Source organism: Artemia sp. Qi Xiang Cuo, chromosome 2, assembly GCF_049724085.1.
Source record: "Artemia sp. Qi Xiang Cuo chromosome 2, ASM4972408v1, whole genome shotgun sequence".
In the NCBI taxonomy this organism is placed as follows: Eukaryota; Metazoa; Arthropoda; class Branchiopoda; order Anostraca; family Artemiidae; genus Artemia; species Artemia sp. Qi Xiang Cuo.
In genome coordinates this window covers 45,608,499-45,629,994 of record NC_142795.1, presented here as the reverse complement: position 1 = coordinate 45,629,994, position 21,496 = coordinate 45,608,499, and the positions used below count along the sequence as shown (strand labels likewise).

The window sequence follows — 21,496 nt, the reverse complement described above, 5'->3', positions numbered from 1 at the left end:
ACCAAAAAAGTCAAAATTGAATTACCTCACTTACTTCCTGCTAAAAAGAGCAAGGATATGAGTTAAAAATTTACAGAAAACGAAAAGCTTCATTAATGAACTCAAAATTTTATCGATATTTCGGTTGGAGTCGCAAATTTGTTGGATTCTCGAACCTTTACTGTCTCGAAAGAATATTCAGATTTGCTGCGCTCGGTTGTTGGAATCTTCCGGATTCTTAAACTGACAAAACAAAAATCTGGAAGGAACAAAGTGGAAGCCTTGATTTTCCCTGTGGCACCGAAAAATAACGTTGCAGCCTCTAGGGTTCATTGGAAGCAATTACTGTCATCTATTTTAATTAAACAAAGTTTTACCTCAATAGAAAATATCGTATAGGCAATTCTTATCTAGGCCTATATGCCACTGATATCAAACGGGACCTTTCCTTAATGTTCTGAAGAAATGGCCTCTTATCAAAGTGAAGAAGGTATTCTTAAAGCTATTAACATAGGATAAAATTTTAGATGACAGGCTAGGGCAAGACCTGCAATACTCAGAGAAATATTGCAAAAAAAGTATCTTTCTGTAACATTGACAGCAAGCTTCTGATCTTGACATGATGTGTATTGGTCTAAGTGGTTTGTATTTGCTAATATATAGGACCAGGGTAGTTGGGATTGACTGACTGCAATCATGGAAAACTTTGTTTTCTGAACCTTTTAAGTTGAGACAAAAGGTAGCCTACCCTTACAGCTTAACCAGGCTATTTGGTTAATTTTCCAATTAACTGAATATTTGGATAGCTCAGAAATAGATTTGTGCTTAGAATTTCATCTGGAATCCAAAAATAACATTTATTTCTGTTGCAAATGGTAATTGTTTGCAAATCATATTATTGACTTAGGCCTACAAATAAAGTAAACACACCACTTAATGCCTTTTTTATGCTCTTTCCAAATATAATAATCATTTTTGTGAGAAATGAATTTTACCCCTATACCTATATACCAATTCAGGGTATATATTTGCACATTAGAGGGGGAGGGTAAATTGGTCAATATATACCAAATCATATTATTGAGTTAGGGCTAAACTGAATACACCATTTGATGCCTTTTTTTATGCTGATTACAAATATAATAAGCATTTCTATCGGAAATGAATTTCAGCCCCCCCTATGTATGCCAATTCAGGGTTAGGTTAGGTTGGGCTAGGTTAGGTATAGCCTATATAGGGGGGGGGGGCTGAAATTCATTTCAGATGAATTCATTTCAGAAATGCTTATTATATTTGTAATCAGCATAAAAAAAGGCATCAAATGGTGCCTTCACTTTATTTGAAACTCAATAATATGATTTGGTATATATTGACCGGTAAATTTTATTTCTGATATAACTGGGAAGTAATTTTAAACTTTGGTAAAGTTCTACGAAATCATATTTTTGAGTTAGGACAAAAGTGAATACACCATTCAATGCCTTTTTTTTATGCTGATTACGAATAAAATAAGCATTTCTATCAGAAATTAATTTCAGCCCCCCCCCCCTATAAATGACAATTCAGGGTCAGGTTAGGTATTGCATATATAGGGGGGGGGGATGAAATTTATTTCTAATAGAAATCTTTATATTCGTAATCAGCAAAAAAAGGCATCAAATGGTGTATTCACTTTATTCATAACTCAATAATATGATTTTGTAGAACTTTACCTAAACTTTACCCCCACCCCCTAATTTGTGAATATATACCCTCAATTAGTATAGGCCTATATAGGGGTGGGGATAAAATTCATTTCTGACAAAAAAATGATTATTATATTTAGAAAGAGCATAAAAAAAGCATTAAGTGGTATGTTTTCTTTATTTGTAAGTCAATAATATGATTTTTTAAAAATTACCAGTAAAATTCTAGTTGAGGGGCTTCTGCTATCCTGGAAAGTAGGCTAGTTGATTTAGGTACCTAGGCCTAAATGAAACTTTACAAAATAAAGCTATGGTCTAGAATATCCCCTGGTAATTTATTATAAAGCTATGTTGTCTACCCTTTTTGTTTTTTCTAGGGCTTACAGAATTTAATATATGACATGTCTAGGTATCAGTGTAGCCTATAATATGCCTGTTGAGAAGGAAAATGTTAAGAAAACAATTCTTACTTCAAAATATGTTGAAAATTTATAGTTAGTCTTTCCTAGAAACACTTCACTTTACTTGGCCCCCCATCCCCTTAGCCCAAACTATTTAGGCTATTTCCTGTGCATTTGTCTGTGTGCAATACTGTGAAAGTATTGTTGTATCAACATGTTTCCTTCTGAAAAGACTTAATTGTTCACTGATACACAAGTCTATCATGCTATCAAAGTACTAATTTCTTATCAAAGTACTAATTTCTTACAACCCACTGCCAAATAGAACATTGAGGAGAGTAGATTCAAGCAACATGGTTACAAGAAAACAACCTACATAACTCTATAAAGATATTAGATCTTAACACATCTATATGCTAAAAAAACAGGACTACTGATTTACCTTAATGTAATGTTTTCAATCTCACTTTCAGCAGCTTTAAGTTTTTGAAGATACAAGTCTTGTTCTTTTAGTAGAATTATAAGCAGTATAAGTAATAGGAACATTTCCAAATTTACCCAAAATTAGCCTAATTGAAAACCCAAAGTTCAGGTTAAATGATTTTTGGCAAAATTTAGACAGGTATCTATGCAAACCTCTTAAGTCATAGAAGTAAAGAAAGGTTAGAGATAGTAGCTTGGCAACACCTTCCATGGGTATATCTCAAGGCATGTATTCATTTCTGTAAGTTTGCATTCACCTAATTCAATTGATTTTCAAGATAGCAGGAAGCTTTTCAACTGGAACTTTAGTGCTATTTGTTCTTTTAGATGATGGTTGAACTATGTAAAGAAAATCCAGGAGTGTTTCCAGAGCTTAAGCTATAGCCCAGGAAGGTTTTATGATGTACCATCAGTTTGTATTACTTATAAAGCTAAAAAATCAGACAGGATAAAAAGGTATCTAATATTAGAGATGTTGTCTGCTGCCAAGTAAAAATTTAAATCAAGATTGTTTATCAACAAGCCATTTCTGTGCTCTGTGTGAATTGATCTTTTACTCAGCAAAATGTTTCAGTAGTTGAACAAACGCCTCTTGGTCATCCATTGGTGGTAAAGTTGTCTTACAAAAGTAACATTATTTGTCTGCTGTGCTGGCTTTCTTGTGAGTCAAAATGTGTAAATTTTGGGTTGTTCAATTTCTTAGCTAGGTAGAAAGTTAACATACAACTAGATGCATCTTTATATGTTCTTTCTTAATATACTAATATTTTATCTTAAGAGTCCTTAAAGTGGCACATTTTTCTTTATTATAAAATGGCTATCAGAAATTCTGAAAACTTTCTTATAGTAATTGTAAGTTTTACTTATCTGATTTCTAAAAATGTGTTCTGCACCTTTACAACACCCTCCACTCCCCCTATTCAATGTATTTGTACACAGTCTGTTCTATATGCTCAAACTATATTTTTCAATACCTTTATGGTAATCTTTTCTTCTTCATTATTTTTCAGCAAATGCTAATCAATTGGCAGGAAGAAAAGAGTTGTGTTTTTCTAAAAAGAGTACAAATATTTATAGTGGACTGTATATTTGTTTATCAGAGGCATGGGCGCCTATAACGGGGGCAGGGCAGAGGGGGGCACCATCCCCCTTCTGGCTGAATGATGCTGCCTTATATTTGTATTAATTTAAACAATTTTTTCCACAAAAGAAGTTTTTCAAAGGAAAGTAAAGAGCTCCATTAAACCAAAGATGAGCAGAAATAAAGTCAAATAATTTTTCAAGTGTAAAACTATCATAAATCATTATCAGCAAATAAATGAAACTCAAAACAAACATAAATTAGACTAAGTAGCCAAATCAAACTCAAAACAAGCAAATATTAATATTACTAGAGCTGACAACCACCATGTCTTCTCATGACCAATACATAATTTAGGCTTTACTGAAAAAAACAAAATAAATGACTGTGGATTGTCAGTTTAATATACATATACTGATATTTATTTTTTAAAGTCTTAAAGTTTTTGTATTTATTTAAGTAAAAAAAGTGAAAACATTTAAATATATTTTGTTTTCAGTAAGGTGCAAATTGTGTTCTGGTCTTGAGAAGACATGGGGGTTATCAGCCCTACTCATGGTAATTTTTGCTCGTTTCGAGTTTGACTCGGCTATTTATTCTAATTTCTGTTTGTTTTGAGTTTCATTTATTTATTGATAGTGATTTGTGGTAGTTTTACGCTTGGATAATTACTTGACATCATTTCTGCCCGTTTTTGGTTTAATGGAGCTCTTTACTTTTCTTTGAAATTTTTTTTTGTGGAAAAAGTTTTTTAAAAATAAATTTCTGTTCATTTTATATTGACATAGTCATTTTCATGAAAAAAAATTAAATTTTATATTCTTTCATTTTTTTTTCTATAAGAATCCATAGTTTGGCTTGCTATTTGTATGTTGGGAGGAACTTTGGGCCAATTGCATAATTGTGGGGGGTTGACATGCCCAATATCCCTACATACATAGTTGCTGGACTATTCTACTATGCTGAACAAAATAGTTGTCTCAAAATTTTGACTAGATGGATTGGGAAACAAATCAGCCCAAGAGACTGGCTGACTGCCCTCCAATCTCTTTTTACTCTTAGAAAGGACACTAGAATTTTTAATTTTGAATGTTATTAGCTTCTTTAAATGTTTGAATTAAATTTCTAGCTATTATAAAGTGGTGCTGCCTATGATATTGTTTATATGCCTTTTTCAAAACCTGAATGCATACAATTTTCATTTAATTGGAACTCCCCCTAAACGCTTCCTACAAGTTTCACCTTAATATTCTTAGCATCATTAGTTATAGTAACTGTAGTGGTAGTATTAATAGTGTACACATATTGCCTTCTGGCTAGTTCAAAATCCGCCACAACTTAATCTTAAAGACCTAACTTAATAATATAAGTAGTTCTTGAGATATTGCTTTGTCACCTTTTTGAAAATCTACATGCTCATAGTTCGTTTTGATTTATTTCAACATCCACCTAGATACTTCTTACATCTGATTACTGAAGACATTGTTATGTTCTCTTTGGACTATTGGTTACAAAATGGCTATCTCACAATTTCGATTGAATGTGTTTGGGGAAAAGAGGATATAAGGGGAGGGGGCTATTTTCTGTCCATCAAGCTTGACTTTAAATGGAACTAGAACTATACATTTTCTAATCAAATGAGACTTCTCTAAAGTTCACAAGACCACCCTTTCATAAAAAACCTTACATGCCCCTGGGACATAACTTACAACCCTTACCCCATACTCTGGGGGTTGTGTCAACCCCAAAGGCCATATTATGAGATCTTTGAACTATTTTTGAACAAATGGCTATCTTAAAATTTCAATTGGATGTATTTGGGGAAAATATGACAAGGGGGGGGGGGGTATAGCTGCCCTCCGATAAACTTGACTCTTAAAAATGGCACTTACACTTCTGATTTTCAATGCAATGAGTCCCCCTTCAAAGTTTATACAACCACCGTTTCCGTAAAAACCTTATATGCCCTTGGGGCATAACCTACAACCTTTGCCCTGAGAACTGTGTGTGGGGGGGTGCCTCATATAAGCATGGGCACTGTTCTGTTTTTCTGAAGAAACAGAAAAAGTATATAAACAGGGCTTGAATGAAACAGAACAGGTCAACAAAAAAAACACAAGACCTGTTTCTGTTTGTTTTTTTGGTAAAGAACAGCCATTTTCGTTCAAAAAACAGCTGTTTTTCGAAAATTTAAACGTTAAAGAAAAAAAAATCTAAATGATAAATTTTGGCTTATCAGAGGCAACGCTGTAGCATTGCCTATAGTAAAGGCCATACGGCTTTAATGTTTTATTACTATTATTTATTATTTTTTTTTTTTTCCAGAGGCACTTCATATGGAAGGGATCGTCGTAGAAACTTCAAAGGGGACTCATTCGATTGGAAATCGAGAATTCTAGTACCCTTTTTAATAGTCGAAAGTTATTGGAGGGCAACTAGCCCCCCCTCACACCCATCATTCCCCCAAACACATCCAATCAAAATTTTGAGATAGCCATTTTGTTCAGCATTGTTGATTTCCATATAGAAAATTTGTTTTTGAGGAGGACACTCCCCCACAACCCTCAGGGCAAGGGTTTTAAGTTATGCCTGAGGGCATATAAGAACAATGTTGGCACAATGTTTTATTTGTTATTTTTTTCCTTTAGAGCTGGGCACTTTGTATCAAAGAAGTTGTTGTAGAAACTTCAAAAAAGGGCTCATTCAATTGGAAATTGGAGTGGCTTGTGCCCTTTTTAATAGATGAAAGTGATTGGAGAGCAACTAATCCCCCTCTCACACCCACCTTTTCCCCAACACATCCAATCAAAATTTTGAGATAGCTATTTTATTCAGCATAGTCTTAAGTTCTGGAAATTAGGCCTTTGAGGATGACAACCCCCCACAGACCTCAGGGCAAGGGTTTTAATTTATGCCCTGGGGGCATATAAGGTCTTGTATAGACAGCGTTGTTGTAGAAACTCCAGAAAGGGATCATTTGATTGGAAATTTAAATGTCGAGTTCCCTTTTTAACAGTCAAAAGTGATTCTAAGGCAACTGACACCCCTTCCATGCTCACCATTTCCCCAAACACATCCAATCAAAATTTTGATATAGCCATTTTGTTCAACATAGTTGAAAGTTCTGAAAATTATATGTTTGAGCAGGACACTCCCCCCACGGTCTCCAGGGGCAAGGATTGTAAGTTATGCCCTGGGGGCATATATGGTTCTTATGGAAGAAATGCTTGTATAAACTTCAGAGATGGTTCATTTGATTGGAAGTTGAAAGTTCTAGTTCACTTTTTAAGCATCAAAAGATATTGGAGGGTAACCAGATTCACCCCCCCCCCCAAAAAAAAACCTTTTTTCCCAAATACATCCAATAAAAATTTTAAGATAGCCATTTTGTTAAAAATACTTCAAACATCATATAACAAAAATTCCTTGACACAACCCCTCAGGGCTCAGGGCAGGCGTTGTAAGTTATGCCCTGGGGGCATATATGGGTCTTATGGAAGGGATGCTCGTATAAACTTTAAAGAGGGCTCATTTGAATTGAAATTGTACTATTCAGGTCCCTTTTTAAGAGTAAAAAAAAACTGGAAGACACCTTGCCCTCCCCCCTCCACGCTCTTTTTCCTCAAATCCATCTGATAAGTACTATCACATAGTTTTTAACTAAAAATAGTTGAAAGACCATATAACGAAAACTCCGGGGTCGACACAGCCCCCGAGGGCCCTAGGGCAGGTGTTGGTAAGTTATACCCTGGGGGAATATATGGTTCTTATTGAAGGGATGCTTATAAAAATTTCAGAGATGGCTCATTTGATTGGAAATTGAAAGTTCTAGTTCAGTTTTTTAGAGTCAAAAGAGATTGGAGGGCAACCAGCCCCCCAACACCCCTTTTTCCCGAAATGCATCCAATGAAGATTCTGATATAGCCGTTAAGTTAAAAATTGCTCAAAAGTCAGATAACAAAAACTCAGGTGTCGTCAGAACCCCCCAGGGCCCAGGGGCAGGCGGTGTAAGTTATGCCCTGGTGCATATATGGTTCGTATGAAGGGATACTCGTTTAAACTTCAGAGAGGGCTCATTTGATTGGAAATTGAAAGTTCGAGCTCACTTTTTAATAGTTAAAAGAGATCCGAGGGCAGCTATCCCCCCCCATGCCTTATTTTCCAAACCCATCTGATGAAAATTTTGAGATAGACATTTTGTTAAAAATATTTCAAAGGTTGGATAAGAAAAAATCAGGTGTCAATACAACCCCCCAGGGCCCAGGCGAAGGCGTTCTAAGTTATGTCCTAAGGGCACGTATGGTTATTATGAAAGGGATGCTCATATAAACTTCATAGAGGGCTCATTTGAGCCCTCTCCTGAGGGGGCTCATTTGATTGGAAATTGAAAGTTCTTGCTCAATTTTTAAGAGCCAAGATAGTTAAGGGCAACTATCCCCCCCACGCCCTTTTTTCCTCGAACACATCCGCTACAAATTTTGAGATAGCCAGTTTTTTGGAAATTGTTCAAAAATTAGATAACAAAAGCTCCCCCCTTGCCCGGGGGATAGGCGTTGTAAGTATTCTCCTGAGGGCATATATGGTTCTTATGAAAGGGATGCTCGTATAAACTTCAGAAAGGATTCATTTGATTTTACATTGAAAGTTCTAGGTAGACTTTTAATAATAAAAAGACAGCCGATGGCCTCTCGCCCCCCCCCCCCACACACCCTTTTTTCTCCAAACCCCTCTGATAAAATTTTTAAAATAGCCATCTCATTAAAAATAGTTCTAAGGTCAGATAAGAAAAATTCATGTGTCGACAGAACCCGCCAGGGTCCGGAGGCAGGCATTATGAGTAATGTTCTAGGGGCATATATTGTTCTTATGGAAGGGATGCTCGTATAAACTTCAGAGATGGCTCATTTGATTGGAAATTGAAAGTTCTTGTTCACTTTTTAAGAGTCAAAAGAGATCGGGTGGCAACTAGCCACCGCCCCTCCATGCCCTAAATACATCAGATAAAAATTTTGAGATAGATATTTAGCTAAAAATAGTTGAAAGTTCTCATAGCAAAAACTCCAGTGTCGACACAGCCCCCCTGGGCCCGGGGGTAGGCGTTGTAAGTTATGCCCTGGGGGCATATATGGTTGTTATAGAAGGGATGCTCGTATAAACTTCCCAGAGGGCTCATTAGATTGGAAATTAAAAGTTGTAATTCACTTTTTAAGAGTCAAAAACCTTAAAACGAGTGAAACTTAAATTGAATAGGCAAATCAAGCTTGAAACGAACAAAAATCACTACAAACAAGAGTTTGGATATGACCTCCTTTTCTCACTTTAAAAGTCTAAAACCTACTGCGTCATGGGCGCTTTACTGAAAACTATATGCGTCTTGAACAGTCTTGGAAAGTATAAACAACGTCAAATTGAATGTTTGATGTATAATGATATTAATTGTTGAAAGATCGACTAGTTCAAGAATTTATTTTACCCTAATTGTATTTTTATTTTCAATGCTGTAAGAACTGAAAAAGAAAATATTTGTAATATAATTCGTTTTCAGTTAAGCGCCAATGACGCAGTAGGCTTTTGGTTTTTATTTACAGTTAAGGAAGGAGGCAGTATCCAAAAACTTGTTTGTAGTGAAACTATATTCGTCTTTAACAACTTTAAAAAGAGCTAATAAATTAAACTGAATATTTGATGTATAGTGATATTAATTGCTGAAAGCTTTGTTGCTGAATTGCTGAAAGCATCAGGTCAAAATGTTAATATAATTTTAATGTTTATTTTCAATATTAAGTACAAAAGGAAATGTTTGTCATAAAATTGGTTTTCAGTAAAGCGCCAATGACGCAGTAGTTTTTAGACTTTTACAGAGAGAGAAGGAGGTAATAACCAAACTCTTGTTTGTAGTGATTTTTGTTCGTTTCATTCTTGATTTACATATTCAATTTAAGATGTACTCGTTTTAATATTTATTTATTAATTTACATTAATATCTATTGTATGTTTGTTTGCAGTGATTGTTTATGCTATTTAATTTCTGTTCCTTTTAAGTTTCATTTATACCTCAATAGGAAAATATTTTTTTTTGTTTTAAGCTTGATTTTCATATTCAATCTAAGCATTTCAAAGGTTTAATATAAGAAAAATGCAATTCCCTCCCCCTCCCCGGATTTACATAATTTTGCACTACTGTATTTATGCAAATTAATGAAGAAAGAAACAGTTTACCGGAAAGCTCTATGTCACTCTGAAAGACAGACTCGCCTGGAACCAGCTTTCCTCACCAGACTCTACCATAGCCTCAAGGATTTTAGCAGAACAAAGATGAGCTGGGGTGGGCTCTCTTGCAGTTTCTGCACTGTACTTAATGTATCCTACAGTAATGGTGTCAAAGATCGTGGGACCAGAGAACAACCCAAGTGACAACCTTTAAAATGATGAAGGATCCAGATAAGTTGCCTTTTGGAAAAATTAATTTCAAAATGAAGGCTTGTCATAAAATACCTTTTTAACTCCACGACTATGAATTCTTTGAGGGGTGCGATAATGAGGCTGTCACGGCTCTAGTATTAAAAAGAGTTCAAGCCCTTCTAAGACTATTTGTGCTCGACTGCCAGTTGGATATGAAGAAGCACTTACCATTACAGTGGTATTGTGCATGGTAGAAAGTACGGTAATAGCAGCTTATAGTACAGTCCATCTATTAGACATAAGCCGTAGAATACTAATAGAATCGTTGCATTCGCCAAATGTAAAATGCATAGCACTTTCATGTCAAGGAGACATATGAGAACGAAGGCCACTCTCTTTACAACATCTTTTAAAGTTACCATGTGGGACAGTGGAAACTTTTAGTTTTCAAAAAAAAAATTGAAGTTTTATAACTGTTTTAGCAAGTGTAACATGTCAGCGATAGCCTGTACTACAAACTTGTTTTCTGACAGACTCTCAGCTCCCCACTATTCTTCTCCATTACTTTCGCCACACTCTTCCATAGACACTGCATTCTTCAGACACTGCACTTTTTATCAGACACTTCAGACACTGCAATTTTTATCAGATTCTTCAGCAAAAGTATCTTCATCTGCAGAGTTTTCAGAAAAAGCAACAGAAAGGCCGTCTGAATCATTTTCACCAGCCTTCTGTTTAACTTTTTTTTTTCTGGCAGCAACATTTATGTGACGATGGATGGTTCCCCAGGATGGTGCTTTCAATCCCCCTGTTGTATTTTTCACAATCTGTTTCATACCTGGCTTATCAAACACAAAAAGTAGCAATTTGTCCTTAAACAGTGTTTTACAGCAGAACTTCCGCAGAGCAGCTTGTTTTGGTTGCTAAGAAACAAGAAATGGTCGTATACCGGCTCATCTTATTCCAGATTTCACTAATTCATGGTTCTCTGTGTCACTTGCTTTGCCATTGGGAGCTTTCTTCAAGGAAGCAGCCTGACTTGATGTATTTTTTTGACTTGGTTTGGGTTTATTATTTGCTGTACCAGCTGCATATACTTTATTTTTGTGCACATCAATTATATACTCCCTTCTAAGATTGTATATAAATGTCGTGGCAGAGACTCCCTTAGCCTTTAGAGACACTTTGCAGAAGCTGCACCTGATACTCTCTGCTTCTTTTTTCCCGTAGGATACTAAGAGAAGACTTACTTAGTTTTAGTTTAGAGAAGCTTAAAGCAACAGAAAGGTCGTCTGAATCATTCTCACCAGCCTTCTGTTTAACTTTTTTTTCTCTGGCAGCAATATTTATGTGATGATGGATGGTTCCCCAGGATGGTGCTTTCAAGCCCCCAGTTGTATTTTAAATAAGCTGTTTCATATCTGGCTTATCAAACACAGAAAGTGGCAATTTGTCCTTCAACAGGGTTTTGCAACAGAGCTTCCGCAGAGCAGCTTGTTTTGGTTGCTAAGAAACAAGAAATGGTCGTATACCGGCTCATCTTATTCCAGATTTCACTAATTCATGGTTCTCTGTGTCACTTGCTTTGCCATTGGGAGCTTTCTTCAAGGAAGCAGCCTGACTTAGTTTTAGCTTAGAAAAGCTTAGAAGTTTTACTTGGAACATCCAAGTCGTCATCAGAAGATGACATCATGCTTTTCTTAAAACAAACGTTGATTTTAGGATTTTTTTTTTTTTTTTTACAAAAATTAGAAGCACCTTCCAGTAGCCTACCATTTTCAAAATTGCACCTCTACCGAAATATCTGACCTCTTTCGCCTCACTGGCGTAACTAAGGGGAAAATTGCCAATTGCCTCCTGAGCAGTTTTGTTGGCGCAAGAAGCCAAGAAAAGTTGTCGGCAAATAAAAGCAAAATAACAGTTCCCTTCTACGGTTTCCTAAGAGCTTAGACCATTTGCAGCACAATACTAATTTTTACGAGAATTTGCTTCTCTATAATGGGTATTTGAGAAAGATACAAAAAATTTTATACCGCTTAGTGTTAATTTTTTTTATCTCTTGTTTCCTTGAAAGGGTTTCTATTGATTTTGTTTAGAGATGGTTGTAGTAACATGAGAAAAAGTATATTTGGCTATCTTGTTATGTTGATGCAATAAAGATTTGCTAGCAAAAATATAATTTTCTTCTGGACAAGAATTCAATGCTTTTATATTCCTCTCTGACTAAGCATTTAAGAAAATTTGCATTTAATAATCAGTATTTATCATGTATTGGTCAGTATGGTAATCACAGCAAGTCACTGTTATTTAGCAGCATAAATTCCATAAAAACAGTTAAATTTAAGTTCTTCCATCTGAAGGTGTAAATTACTTCCCATGTAATGTAGGATGCAGAGGCCCTACCAATAGAACCAGGATATACAGTAATAAGTGATTTGTTTATATCCTGCTTCTCCTGGACAGTATCTGTGCAACTTTGCTGCTCAATTGACTGAATGATGTACAGTAAGAAATAAGTTGTTTTAGTGGAACTAAACTGCCCCTTTATCGTCCTAACATTTACACGAATACCTACTCTCGTCTGACTCCTAGTCCCTAATTCTCCCTAGCTAAAACAATCTAGAAGCACTATTTGATATGTTTGACACACTCACACTGAGTTCCATCATTTTACTTAGGGTTCAATTCTGAAAATTCTATGAGGCGTAACCACACTTCTTCACAATTTCAATTTGTGATTTAAAAAACCATCTTGTATGTTTGAAATTCTCAAATATCTCATTCTCGTATCACTTAAATAAAATCAGAAACAGAAGAAAAACAGGTAGAAAAAAACAGAAACAGGACGAAATAGCTATTGTAAAAACAGAAACAGAACAGAACAGGCAATTAAAAAAACAGGTCATCTGTTTCTGTTTTCTTTTGCATGAACAGAACAGGAACAGGTACTTTGAAAACAGAACAGAAACAGGGCCCATGCTTAGTCTCATCTTCAAAGGCATAATTTCTGGACTTTTAAACTACGTCAAACAAGATAACTATGTTGAAATTTTGATTGGGAGTGTTTGGGGAAATGATGGGCGTGGGGAGGATGGCTGCCCTCCAATCACTTTTTACTATTAATGAAGGCACTAGCCCTTTCAATTTCCAACCGAATGAGACCCGTTCTACGACAACAAATTGCTTTCTTAAAATTTCTATCAGATGCCTTTCGGGAAAATATGACGTGTGTGTGTGTCGGGGGGGGGGGGATTTGCCCTCTGATCACTTTGACTCTTAAAAAGAGCACTATAACATCTGATTAACAATCCAATGAGCCCTCTTCGAAATTTATGCAACCACCATTTCTATAAAAATCTTATACGCCCCCAGGGCGTAATTTACAACCATTGCCTTGAGGGCTATGGGGGGTTCATCCTCAAAGACATAATTTCTGGACCTTTCAACTACGCTGAACAAAATGAATATCGCGAAAATTCTGATTGGATGTGTTTGGGGAAATGATTGGTGTAGAGGGGGGTGACTTCCAATCACTTTTGACTATTAAAAAGTCCAGTAGAACTTCTGATTACCAATCAAATGAGCCCCCCCCCCCGAGGTTTATACGACCAACCTTTCTATAAAAAAAAACTTGTATCCCCCCAGGGCTTAACTTCCAACTCTTGCCCTGAGGATTGCGTGTCTGGGGGTTGTCATCCTCAAAGTCATAATTTAAGGACCTTTAACTACGCTGAGCAAAATGTCTCTAAAAATTTTGATTGGATGTGTTTAGGAAAATAATTGACGTAGGGGGGGGGTTGCCCTCCCTGAGCTCTTTTTGAAGTTTCTATGACATTTCTTTCTATAAGAAATGCCCTGGTCTAAAAGAATAAAAATCAATAATATATTGTGCCCACATCGCACTTTACTTAGGCAGTGCTATTGTGCTGCCTGTGATATTTTGTTTTGAGGTTTCTATTATACACCATTTGAAGTGCCGATTAAACCAGGTAAGCGCCCCCCTAGAATTCAGCCTATGGGCGTCCATAATCAGAGGGGAGGAGTTAAGTGAAGCAATATACTTATGTTATTGACTGTTAAGTATTTATGATTGTTTAAAAGTACTTTTTAGAATATTTGGTAACTTTTTTTTTACCGGCAAATAATAAAGAATAAGTTGTTACTTTAAAGGTCCCTTTAAGGGCTCATAATAGAATTCGCAAATGAATCAATTATACAATTCAAAAAGAGTGTAAAAAGATGCAATAGTGTGACTGATATTCTACTGAGCTAAGTGATCAAAGAAAAAAAAAATACCGTGTCAAGTTCCACTTCATCACAAAAACACTTCTTGTGGGTCAAAAGTTTTGGTGACCTAAAAAATTATGGAAATGGCAATCAGATTGAAAAATGATGCAGAAGTTGCAGATTGTTGTGTGCCTGATTCCTGTTTTATCTGGAATTTCTTCCATTTCTGAAACTTGTCAATACTCCATAAAATAGAACTCCCAAATTTTTTCCGATTGGTTTGGTTGTTATATTTGTAGTAGAATTTTCTTTCAATAATTACCTCTGATGTAGGCAAATTAGGTATGGAAGTAATTTGTGCTATTGTAACACAATGAAAGGTTGAAGAGCAAGACAATTTGAAATAAGCAGGGGCATAGCTCCATCATTTTTATTGGGGAGGGGGGGGGGCAAGAGGGGTCCATATTCGGAAATTTAAGGGGTATGGGCTGTATACTAATTTTTTCTTCAAATTATTGGGGGGGGGGGGTAACTGTCCCTTGCCCCTTCCGCACGATGTCACTAGAAATAAATTATTTCAATGTCTATATAGCTTAGGTGGCCCATTAAGGACAAGAGGATAGGGCACAGTTGTCATGTTAGTAACCATTATCTTTTGAAAGATTGTTGAATGGAGAATAAAATGGTATCTTATTACTCTTTTGGTATTGTAGTGTTTACTTCTCAGAAGTAGTCTTCTTACAGGATCACCTTTAGTTCAGAAGAGGTCATCAAAAGAGTTTTATTAAACACAACCTTTTTTCTCCATGATTACGACTTGTCTTCTATTCAAGTTTTTAAGCCTTAGAAATTGAGAAGCAGTAGAGATATTAGCTTGAAAACTTCTTCCAAGGGTGTAATTTAGGCTCTGAATTCATCTATGAAAGGTTCATGCTTCTAATGCAACTGTTTTTCAGGATGGCAAAAGACCCTTATCTAGAATTTTTCATAAGGGCTAAATTCTTTCTAAATAATTTTGCTTTCTGCTAAATTTGTTTTTAGAAATCAAACAGTTTGTGGTAACAAACTGTATGTGAAAGAGCAACTCAGCTCAGTAGTAACCAAAACTGTAAAAAATAAAATTTTATATTAGTAGGTACATCAAAAGATTTTTTAATGTGATTTGAGAGACCCCTCCCACGCCCATCATTTCCCATAACAAATGTCTAAACAAAGTTTAAAGACATCAATTTTTTCAGTATTGTTGAAAGGTTCAGTAATTATGCGTAGCAATAGTTGTAGTAGCAGTAGTAGTATTAGTAGTAGTATGCAAATAGCGCCTTTTTTTTCAACATTCCGTTCAACATACAATGAGATTTTTAACTTAATACCATCAACCGATCCTGAAGCATTGCTGATACGTCCTCTTGACAACCTATATGGGCATACTGCGCTTCGATTCATTTCAATACAGTTACAATATCCCCCAAAATTTTCGCCTTAATACCCTTAGGTTTAGTAGTTGTAGTAGTAGCACCAGTAAATATAGTAGCAGCAGTAGGAGTACAGTTAATTGTAGTAGTCTTAGCTTTAGTAGCAGTAGTAATAGTAACAGTGGCAGTAGTTGTAGGAGTAGAAGCATTAGTATTAAGATGCAAACGTTGTCTTTTGGTTAGTTCAACATCCCCCACAACAAGCGTTGTAGGTCTTAATTTCACACATGAAACTGTCCCTAAGATATTACTGATATGCCCTTTTGACAACCTGCATACGGACGGCAGGTTATCATCCATACAACAGAAATATTCTCTGAAAATTTCACCTTCATCACCTTCATACCTTCATAGGTTGTGGATTTTGAGCTAGCCGGAAGACACTGTGTGTATTGATTTAATACTGCTTCTATGGTTACTGTAATTAACGACGCTAATGGCATTAAGTTGAAACTTTTAGGGAACCTTTAAGAGGGGTTTCAATTAAACGGAAAACCTACATGCATGCAGGTATTAAAAGGACATATAAGTAGTATAGGGCATATAAGGACATAGGCAGCGATGCTCTATCATAGCTAGTAATATCATTGATATTTTAAAGGAGCTAATTTGATCGAAAATTAAAAGTTCTAGTAGCCTTTTAAAAGTCAAAGATGATTGGAGGGCAATCAGCCCTCCTCTTTAGCTCATAATTTTCCAAACACTTCCAATCAAAATTTTAAGACAGTCATTTTGTCCAGGAGAGCTGAGTGGTCAAGTAACTATATCTCTAAGGTTATTGGGCAAGTCAACCCGCCTCAGTTATGTAATTTGCCCATTATGCTTAAAAATTAAATGTTGCTGTAAAATTAAATCAAAATACACTGTTACTGGTTGCCAATAAGACATCTCAACAATATACCAAGGACGACTGAGGGTATTTAGTTCCAATTTTCGGAGCTACTTCTATTAGTACTTCTGCTCTTAAAATTTTACTAACTCAAAAGAGTGTGATTGTATCCAGGCTCAAAGAGCATAGGTATAATTTTTTTGGAAGGGTATTAACTTTTGTTTATCAGGTCAACTAGAGGATGTATATGACTAAATTAAACACTACTATTTGTGTCATTATTTTCAAAAGAGTTTACTTTGTTAAAAATTTCTGAAAAAGTTTCTCCAGCATATATATAGCAGGCCAAACTAAATTCTTAAAGGAAAACCGGAAAGATTTAAACTATTATTTTCTTTTTCCCTGAAAAAAACTATGTCAATGAAAAACAAACATAAATTAATTAAAAAAAACTCTTCCAAGAAAAAATCCTCTTCAAAAAAAAAGTAAAGAACTCGTTTAAAGCAAAAATGAACAAAAACAGAATCAAATAATCTACCAAGCATACAAATGCCACAAATCAGTATCAATAAATAAATGAAACCCAAAACGAACAAAAATTAAAATAAATAACTGAGTCAAATTCAAAACGAGCAGGTATTAATCTGAGTAAGGTCCAAAATCCCTATGCTTTCTAAAAGCAAGAATATAATTTGTACTTTACTGAAAAAAAAAATCTTAAATGTTCTTACTTTTATAACTTTAAGAAATCGAAAATTAATTAAGATTTTAAGGAATAAATATCAGCATATGTATATTAAACTGACAATGCATATTTATTTGATTATTTACTTGTGGCTCCGATAGAGACTACTTGCTACTTTGACTATTTGCGTCTGCTACTTCCGATATTAGTGACTCCTATTGCTACAACTTCCAGCGACTGCGACAACTACAACTACTACCTTGATTTGACTTTTATTGTTACTTTTATTACTGGCTGCAACTGCAACTACTACTACTATTGAACTAAATCAAAAGAGTATAAGTGCATCCAGGTTTTAAAAAGGCCTTATCTGCAATATCTGAGAGATGGCTAAGGTTATTAAGTTGAAAACTGGTTATTAAGTTGAAGAGGAATGTTGCAAGGGATGTTGAACTAAATCAAAAGACTGTATCTGGACCTGGGTGCTTAAAAGTGCATATCTTTAATATCCCAAGAACTGCTAATGGTATTAAGTTAAACTTTTCAGAGAATGTTGGGGGGGGGGATGCACTAAATGAAAAGAAACTAAGTGCATCCAGATTGTCAAAAGGATGTATCTGGGAGTATGTAGATTGATCTCAAGAACGGCTATGAACATTAAGTAGAAACTTTCAGGGACTGCAAACGGATTTTGAACTAAATCAAAAGACAATTGGTGTATTAAGGTTGTGAAAACGGCATGTCTGCAATTTTTCAGCAGCAGTTAAAGGTATTCAGATGAAACTTTTAGAGAATGTTGAGGGGGATGTGGAACTTAAACAAAATACACTATGTGCCTCCCAATTATGAAAAGTGTTTGTCTGCAATGTCTTAGGAAAGGCTAATGATATTTAGTTGAAACTTCAATGGGATGTTGAGGGTGATGCTAAACCAAATCAAAAGATGCTATGTGTATCCAGGTTGTCAAAATGATGTAAGTAATATCTCAGGAATGGTAAGAGAACTAGACATGATTTCAAGAGAATGCTGAGGAAGACATTGAAATAAATTGTAAGACACTATTTGCATCCAGGTTGTCGAAAGAACGTCTCTGAAACATTTAAAGAACAGCTAGGATATTAAGTTTGAATTTTCAGGGAATTTTGATAAGGACGATGAACTCAATCAAAAGACATTATGTACATCCTGGTTTTCAGAATGATATCCTTTCAACACCACACTTAGGTCAAGCCCTCTGATTGTCTTTGGGTCTTCCAACTGCTTGTATGGTATACCGGAAAAACATGTTAAATTGTTTAGTGGCATTTAAAACAATAATTCTGCCGTTGTTATCAAACAGTTCGTGGTAACGAACTGTAAGTAAGGAGCGATCCGGTTCAACGGTAATTGAAACTCTAAAAACCAGAATTTTGGTACCAATAGATACATCAAAAGAATCAGATTTTAATTCTGATTTCAAGTATATAAGTTTCATCAAATTTGATCTTACCCATCAAAAGTTACGCGCCTGAGAAAATTTGGCTGATTTTCAAAAAAAGGGGGAAAGACTCCCTAAAAGTTATAGAACATTAATGAAATTCACACCATCATATTCAGCGTATAAGAAACCATACTGAAGAGGTTTCAAGCTCCTATCTACAAAAATGTGGAATTTTGCTTTTTTTGCCAGAAGAAAGATCACGGGTGCGTGTTTATTTGTTTTTTTTTTGTTTTTTTTCCCCAGGGGTAATCGTACTGACCCAGTGGTCCTAGAATATCGTAAGAGGGTTCATTGGAACGGAAATTAAAAGTTCTAGTGCCCTTTTTAAGTGACCAAAAAAAATGGAGGGCAACTAGGCCCCCTCCCACGCTAATTTTTTTCTCAAAGTCACCCAATTAAAATTTTGAGATAGCCATTTTGTTCAGCATAGTCGAAAATCTAATAAATATGTCTTTTAAGATGACTTAATCTCCCACAGTTCCCAGGGGAAGGGCTGCAAGTTATGAACTTTGCCCATTGCTTACATATTGTATTGGTTTTTGGGAAGTATAGAGACATTTTCAGGAAGATTTTTTTTTGGTGGGGGGGCGGGGGCTGGAGGAGGGGGTCACTTGGGAAAATCTTTCCGTGGAGGATGTTTCGTTGGGATAGGTGAAACTTTTATAAATGGAGTGCCGGATTTCCAAGCATTACTTAAAAAACGATCAGAAATTAAATTAAAAAAGCAAATTTTATCAACTGAAAGTAAGGGGCAATATCAAAGATTGAAACCAGCAGAAATTATCAATTATATGCGGAGATTCTTCCCCAATTCAAAACCTCGTTCTTTACGCTGCAGTTTTTTTAGTGCTTTCAAAAGAGCTATCTATTCTAATTAAACGGCCTTTGTGATTCAGGGGTGTGTGCATTAAAAACATTTTTAACTTTTAACGTAAAGAGCGTGGTATTGACTAAGGGGATAACCCCATCATATACGTAATAACATATACGTAATAAAAAAAAACAATAAAAAAAAACAAGCGATACAGCTCAATAGTAAGCGAAACTTTTAAAAACGGAACTTTGATGTCAATAAATGTATCAAAAGAATGGGCTTATAATGCTGATTCTAAATATATAAATTTTGTTAAGTTTAGTATTACTCATCAAAGGCTACGAACCTGAGAAAACTTACCTGATTTTTTAAAGAGGGGGGAAACATCCCCTAAAAGTGAAACAATTTTAATGAAAATCACACCGTCAGATTCAGCGTATCAGAAAACCTTATAACATAGGTTTCAAGCTCATATCTACAAAAATCTGCAACTTTGTATTTTTTGCCAGAAGAAAAATATACGAATATAGAAGTTCGTTACGTAAGTTAATTTGTAAATTACGTCATAACCAAATTTAGAGACAGCCATTTAGCAAAAGAAAAGTAAAATTTTTATGCAAATTTTGTTTACTTATTCAATGACGGCGAGCCAAAATAAAAGCTGCATTAACTAAAAAACGATCAGAAATTAAATAAAAAAACAAGTTTTTTAAACTGAAAGTAAGGAGCGACATTAAAACTTAAAACGAACAGAAATTATTCCGTATATGAAAGGGGCTGTCCCGTCCTCAACGCCTCGCTCTTTACGCTAAAGTTTGACTCTTTCTCACAAATTTATTTTTTAAAACAATAAAAAACTTTAGAGTAAAGAGCGAGGCGTTGAGGAGCGGACAGCCCCTTTCATATACGGAATAATTTCTGTTCGTTTTAAGTTTTAATGTCGCTCCTTACTTTCAGTTTAAAAAACTTGTTTTTTTTTTATTTAATAGTATAAAGAGAGGTTAGTTAGTTTAAGATGTTGTTTGGAGTTAAGCAGGGTTGTCTCTTGCCCCATTTATATGGGTTGATTTGATTGCTTTGTCCTAATTAACGCAACATAGGCTATTTGGGGACATGGTATCAAATGAGAAGGCTCAACCCTCCTAGACTAAAATCAAGAGATGATTTGAGTGTCCTAGATAAAACTGGTAGCAAAATGAATAAATTTTTAGATGTTCTAGGTATTCAGGATGCAAGATTAGGTTTAAAATTAATATTAAGAAAACTAAGTTGCTTAAACAGAAGGAGGATAAAGGATAAAGTGATGAAAGGTGAAGGTCGATATTATGATGATGATCAATGAGAGTTGAAAGGTAATGTTATATTAAGGAAAATGTTTACCAAGTGGATAGCTTCGCTCCCCTTTTTACTGTTATTTGTAAAGATGGTAAGTGCAGCAAAGACGTAAAAAGTCGAATAGCTAAGGTAAATTTTTGTTATTATTGTTTTTTTAACCTTGAAAGAATAGGAAGATACGTCTCAAATAAATTGAAATTAGGACATTGGATGGTCACATATGACTCTGAAATATTCCTCAAATGACTGGAACCTAATACTTGATGTTTTCCTCAGGAATGGTCTTAAAGATAGCTTTAAGCACTCGTTTGAGTGAATGTATAACAAACATCAAACTTGAGAAAAAAATGTGACTTAATCCCATTTTTAGCCGTTGTGTCAATTCACGGAAATTAGGGTAAGGGGGAGCCAAAATCTATTTTACAAAATCCAGTAGTCGGTTTTGTGTTTTTTTTTTTTAAATAATAACACCAAACAAGGCATCTTTAACGAAAATACCGAAAATGGCTGTTTTTCAAAATAGGGGGGAGAGGGCAAAGAATTCCCCCCCCCACTGACGCCATTCCTTTCTAGTGCTATAACAAAAGAAGTAGTAAGATGGATAGGTCGTGTTTTATAGATGA

At 35.2% G+C, this 21,496-nt stretch overlaps 1 protein-coding gene across 1 annotated transcript in view; it reads left to right on the top strand.

Annotated features, from left to right (window-relative positions):
* The first annotated feature begins 312 nt into the window (after positions 1-312).
* LOC148955280 (rho GTPase-activating protein 1-like) overlaps positions 313-21,496 on the top strand; it is a 164,550-nt gene continuing 143,366 nt past the window's right edge. The window contains exon 1 of the mRNA XM_089101316.1: positions 313-469. Coding sequence (XP_088957442.1) covers positions 445-469 — 25 coding nt within the window. The 5' untranslated portion in view covers positions 313-444. The remainder of the gene's footprint in view (positions 470-21,496) is intronic.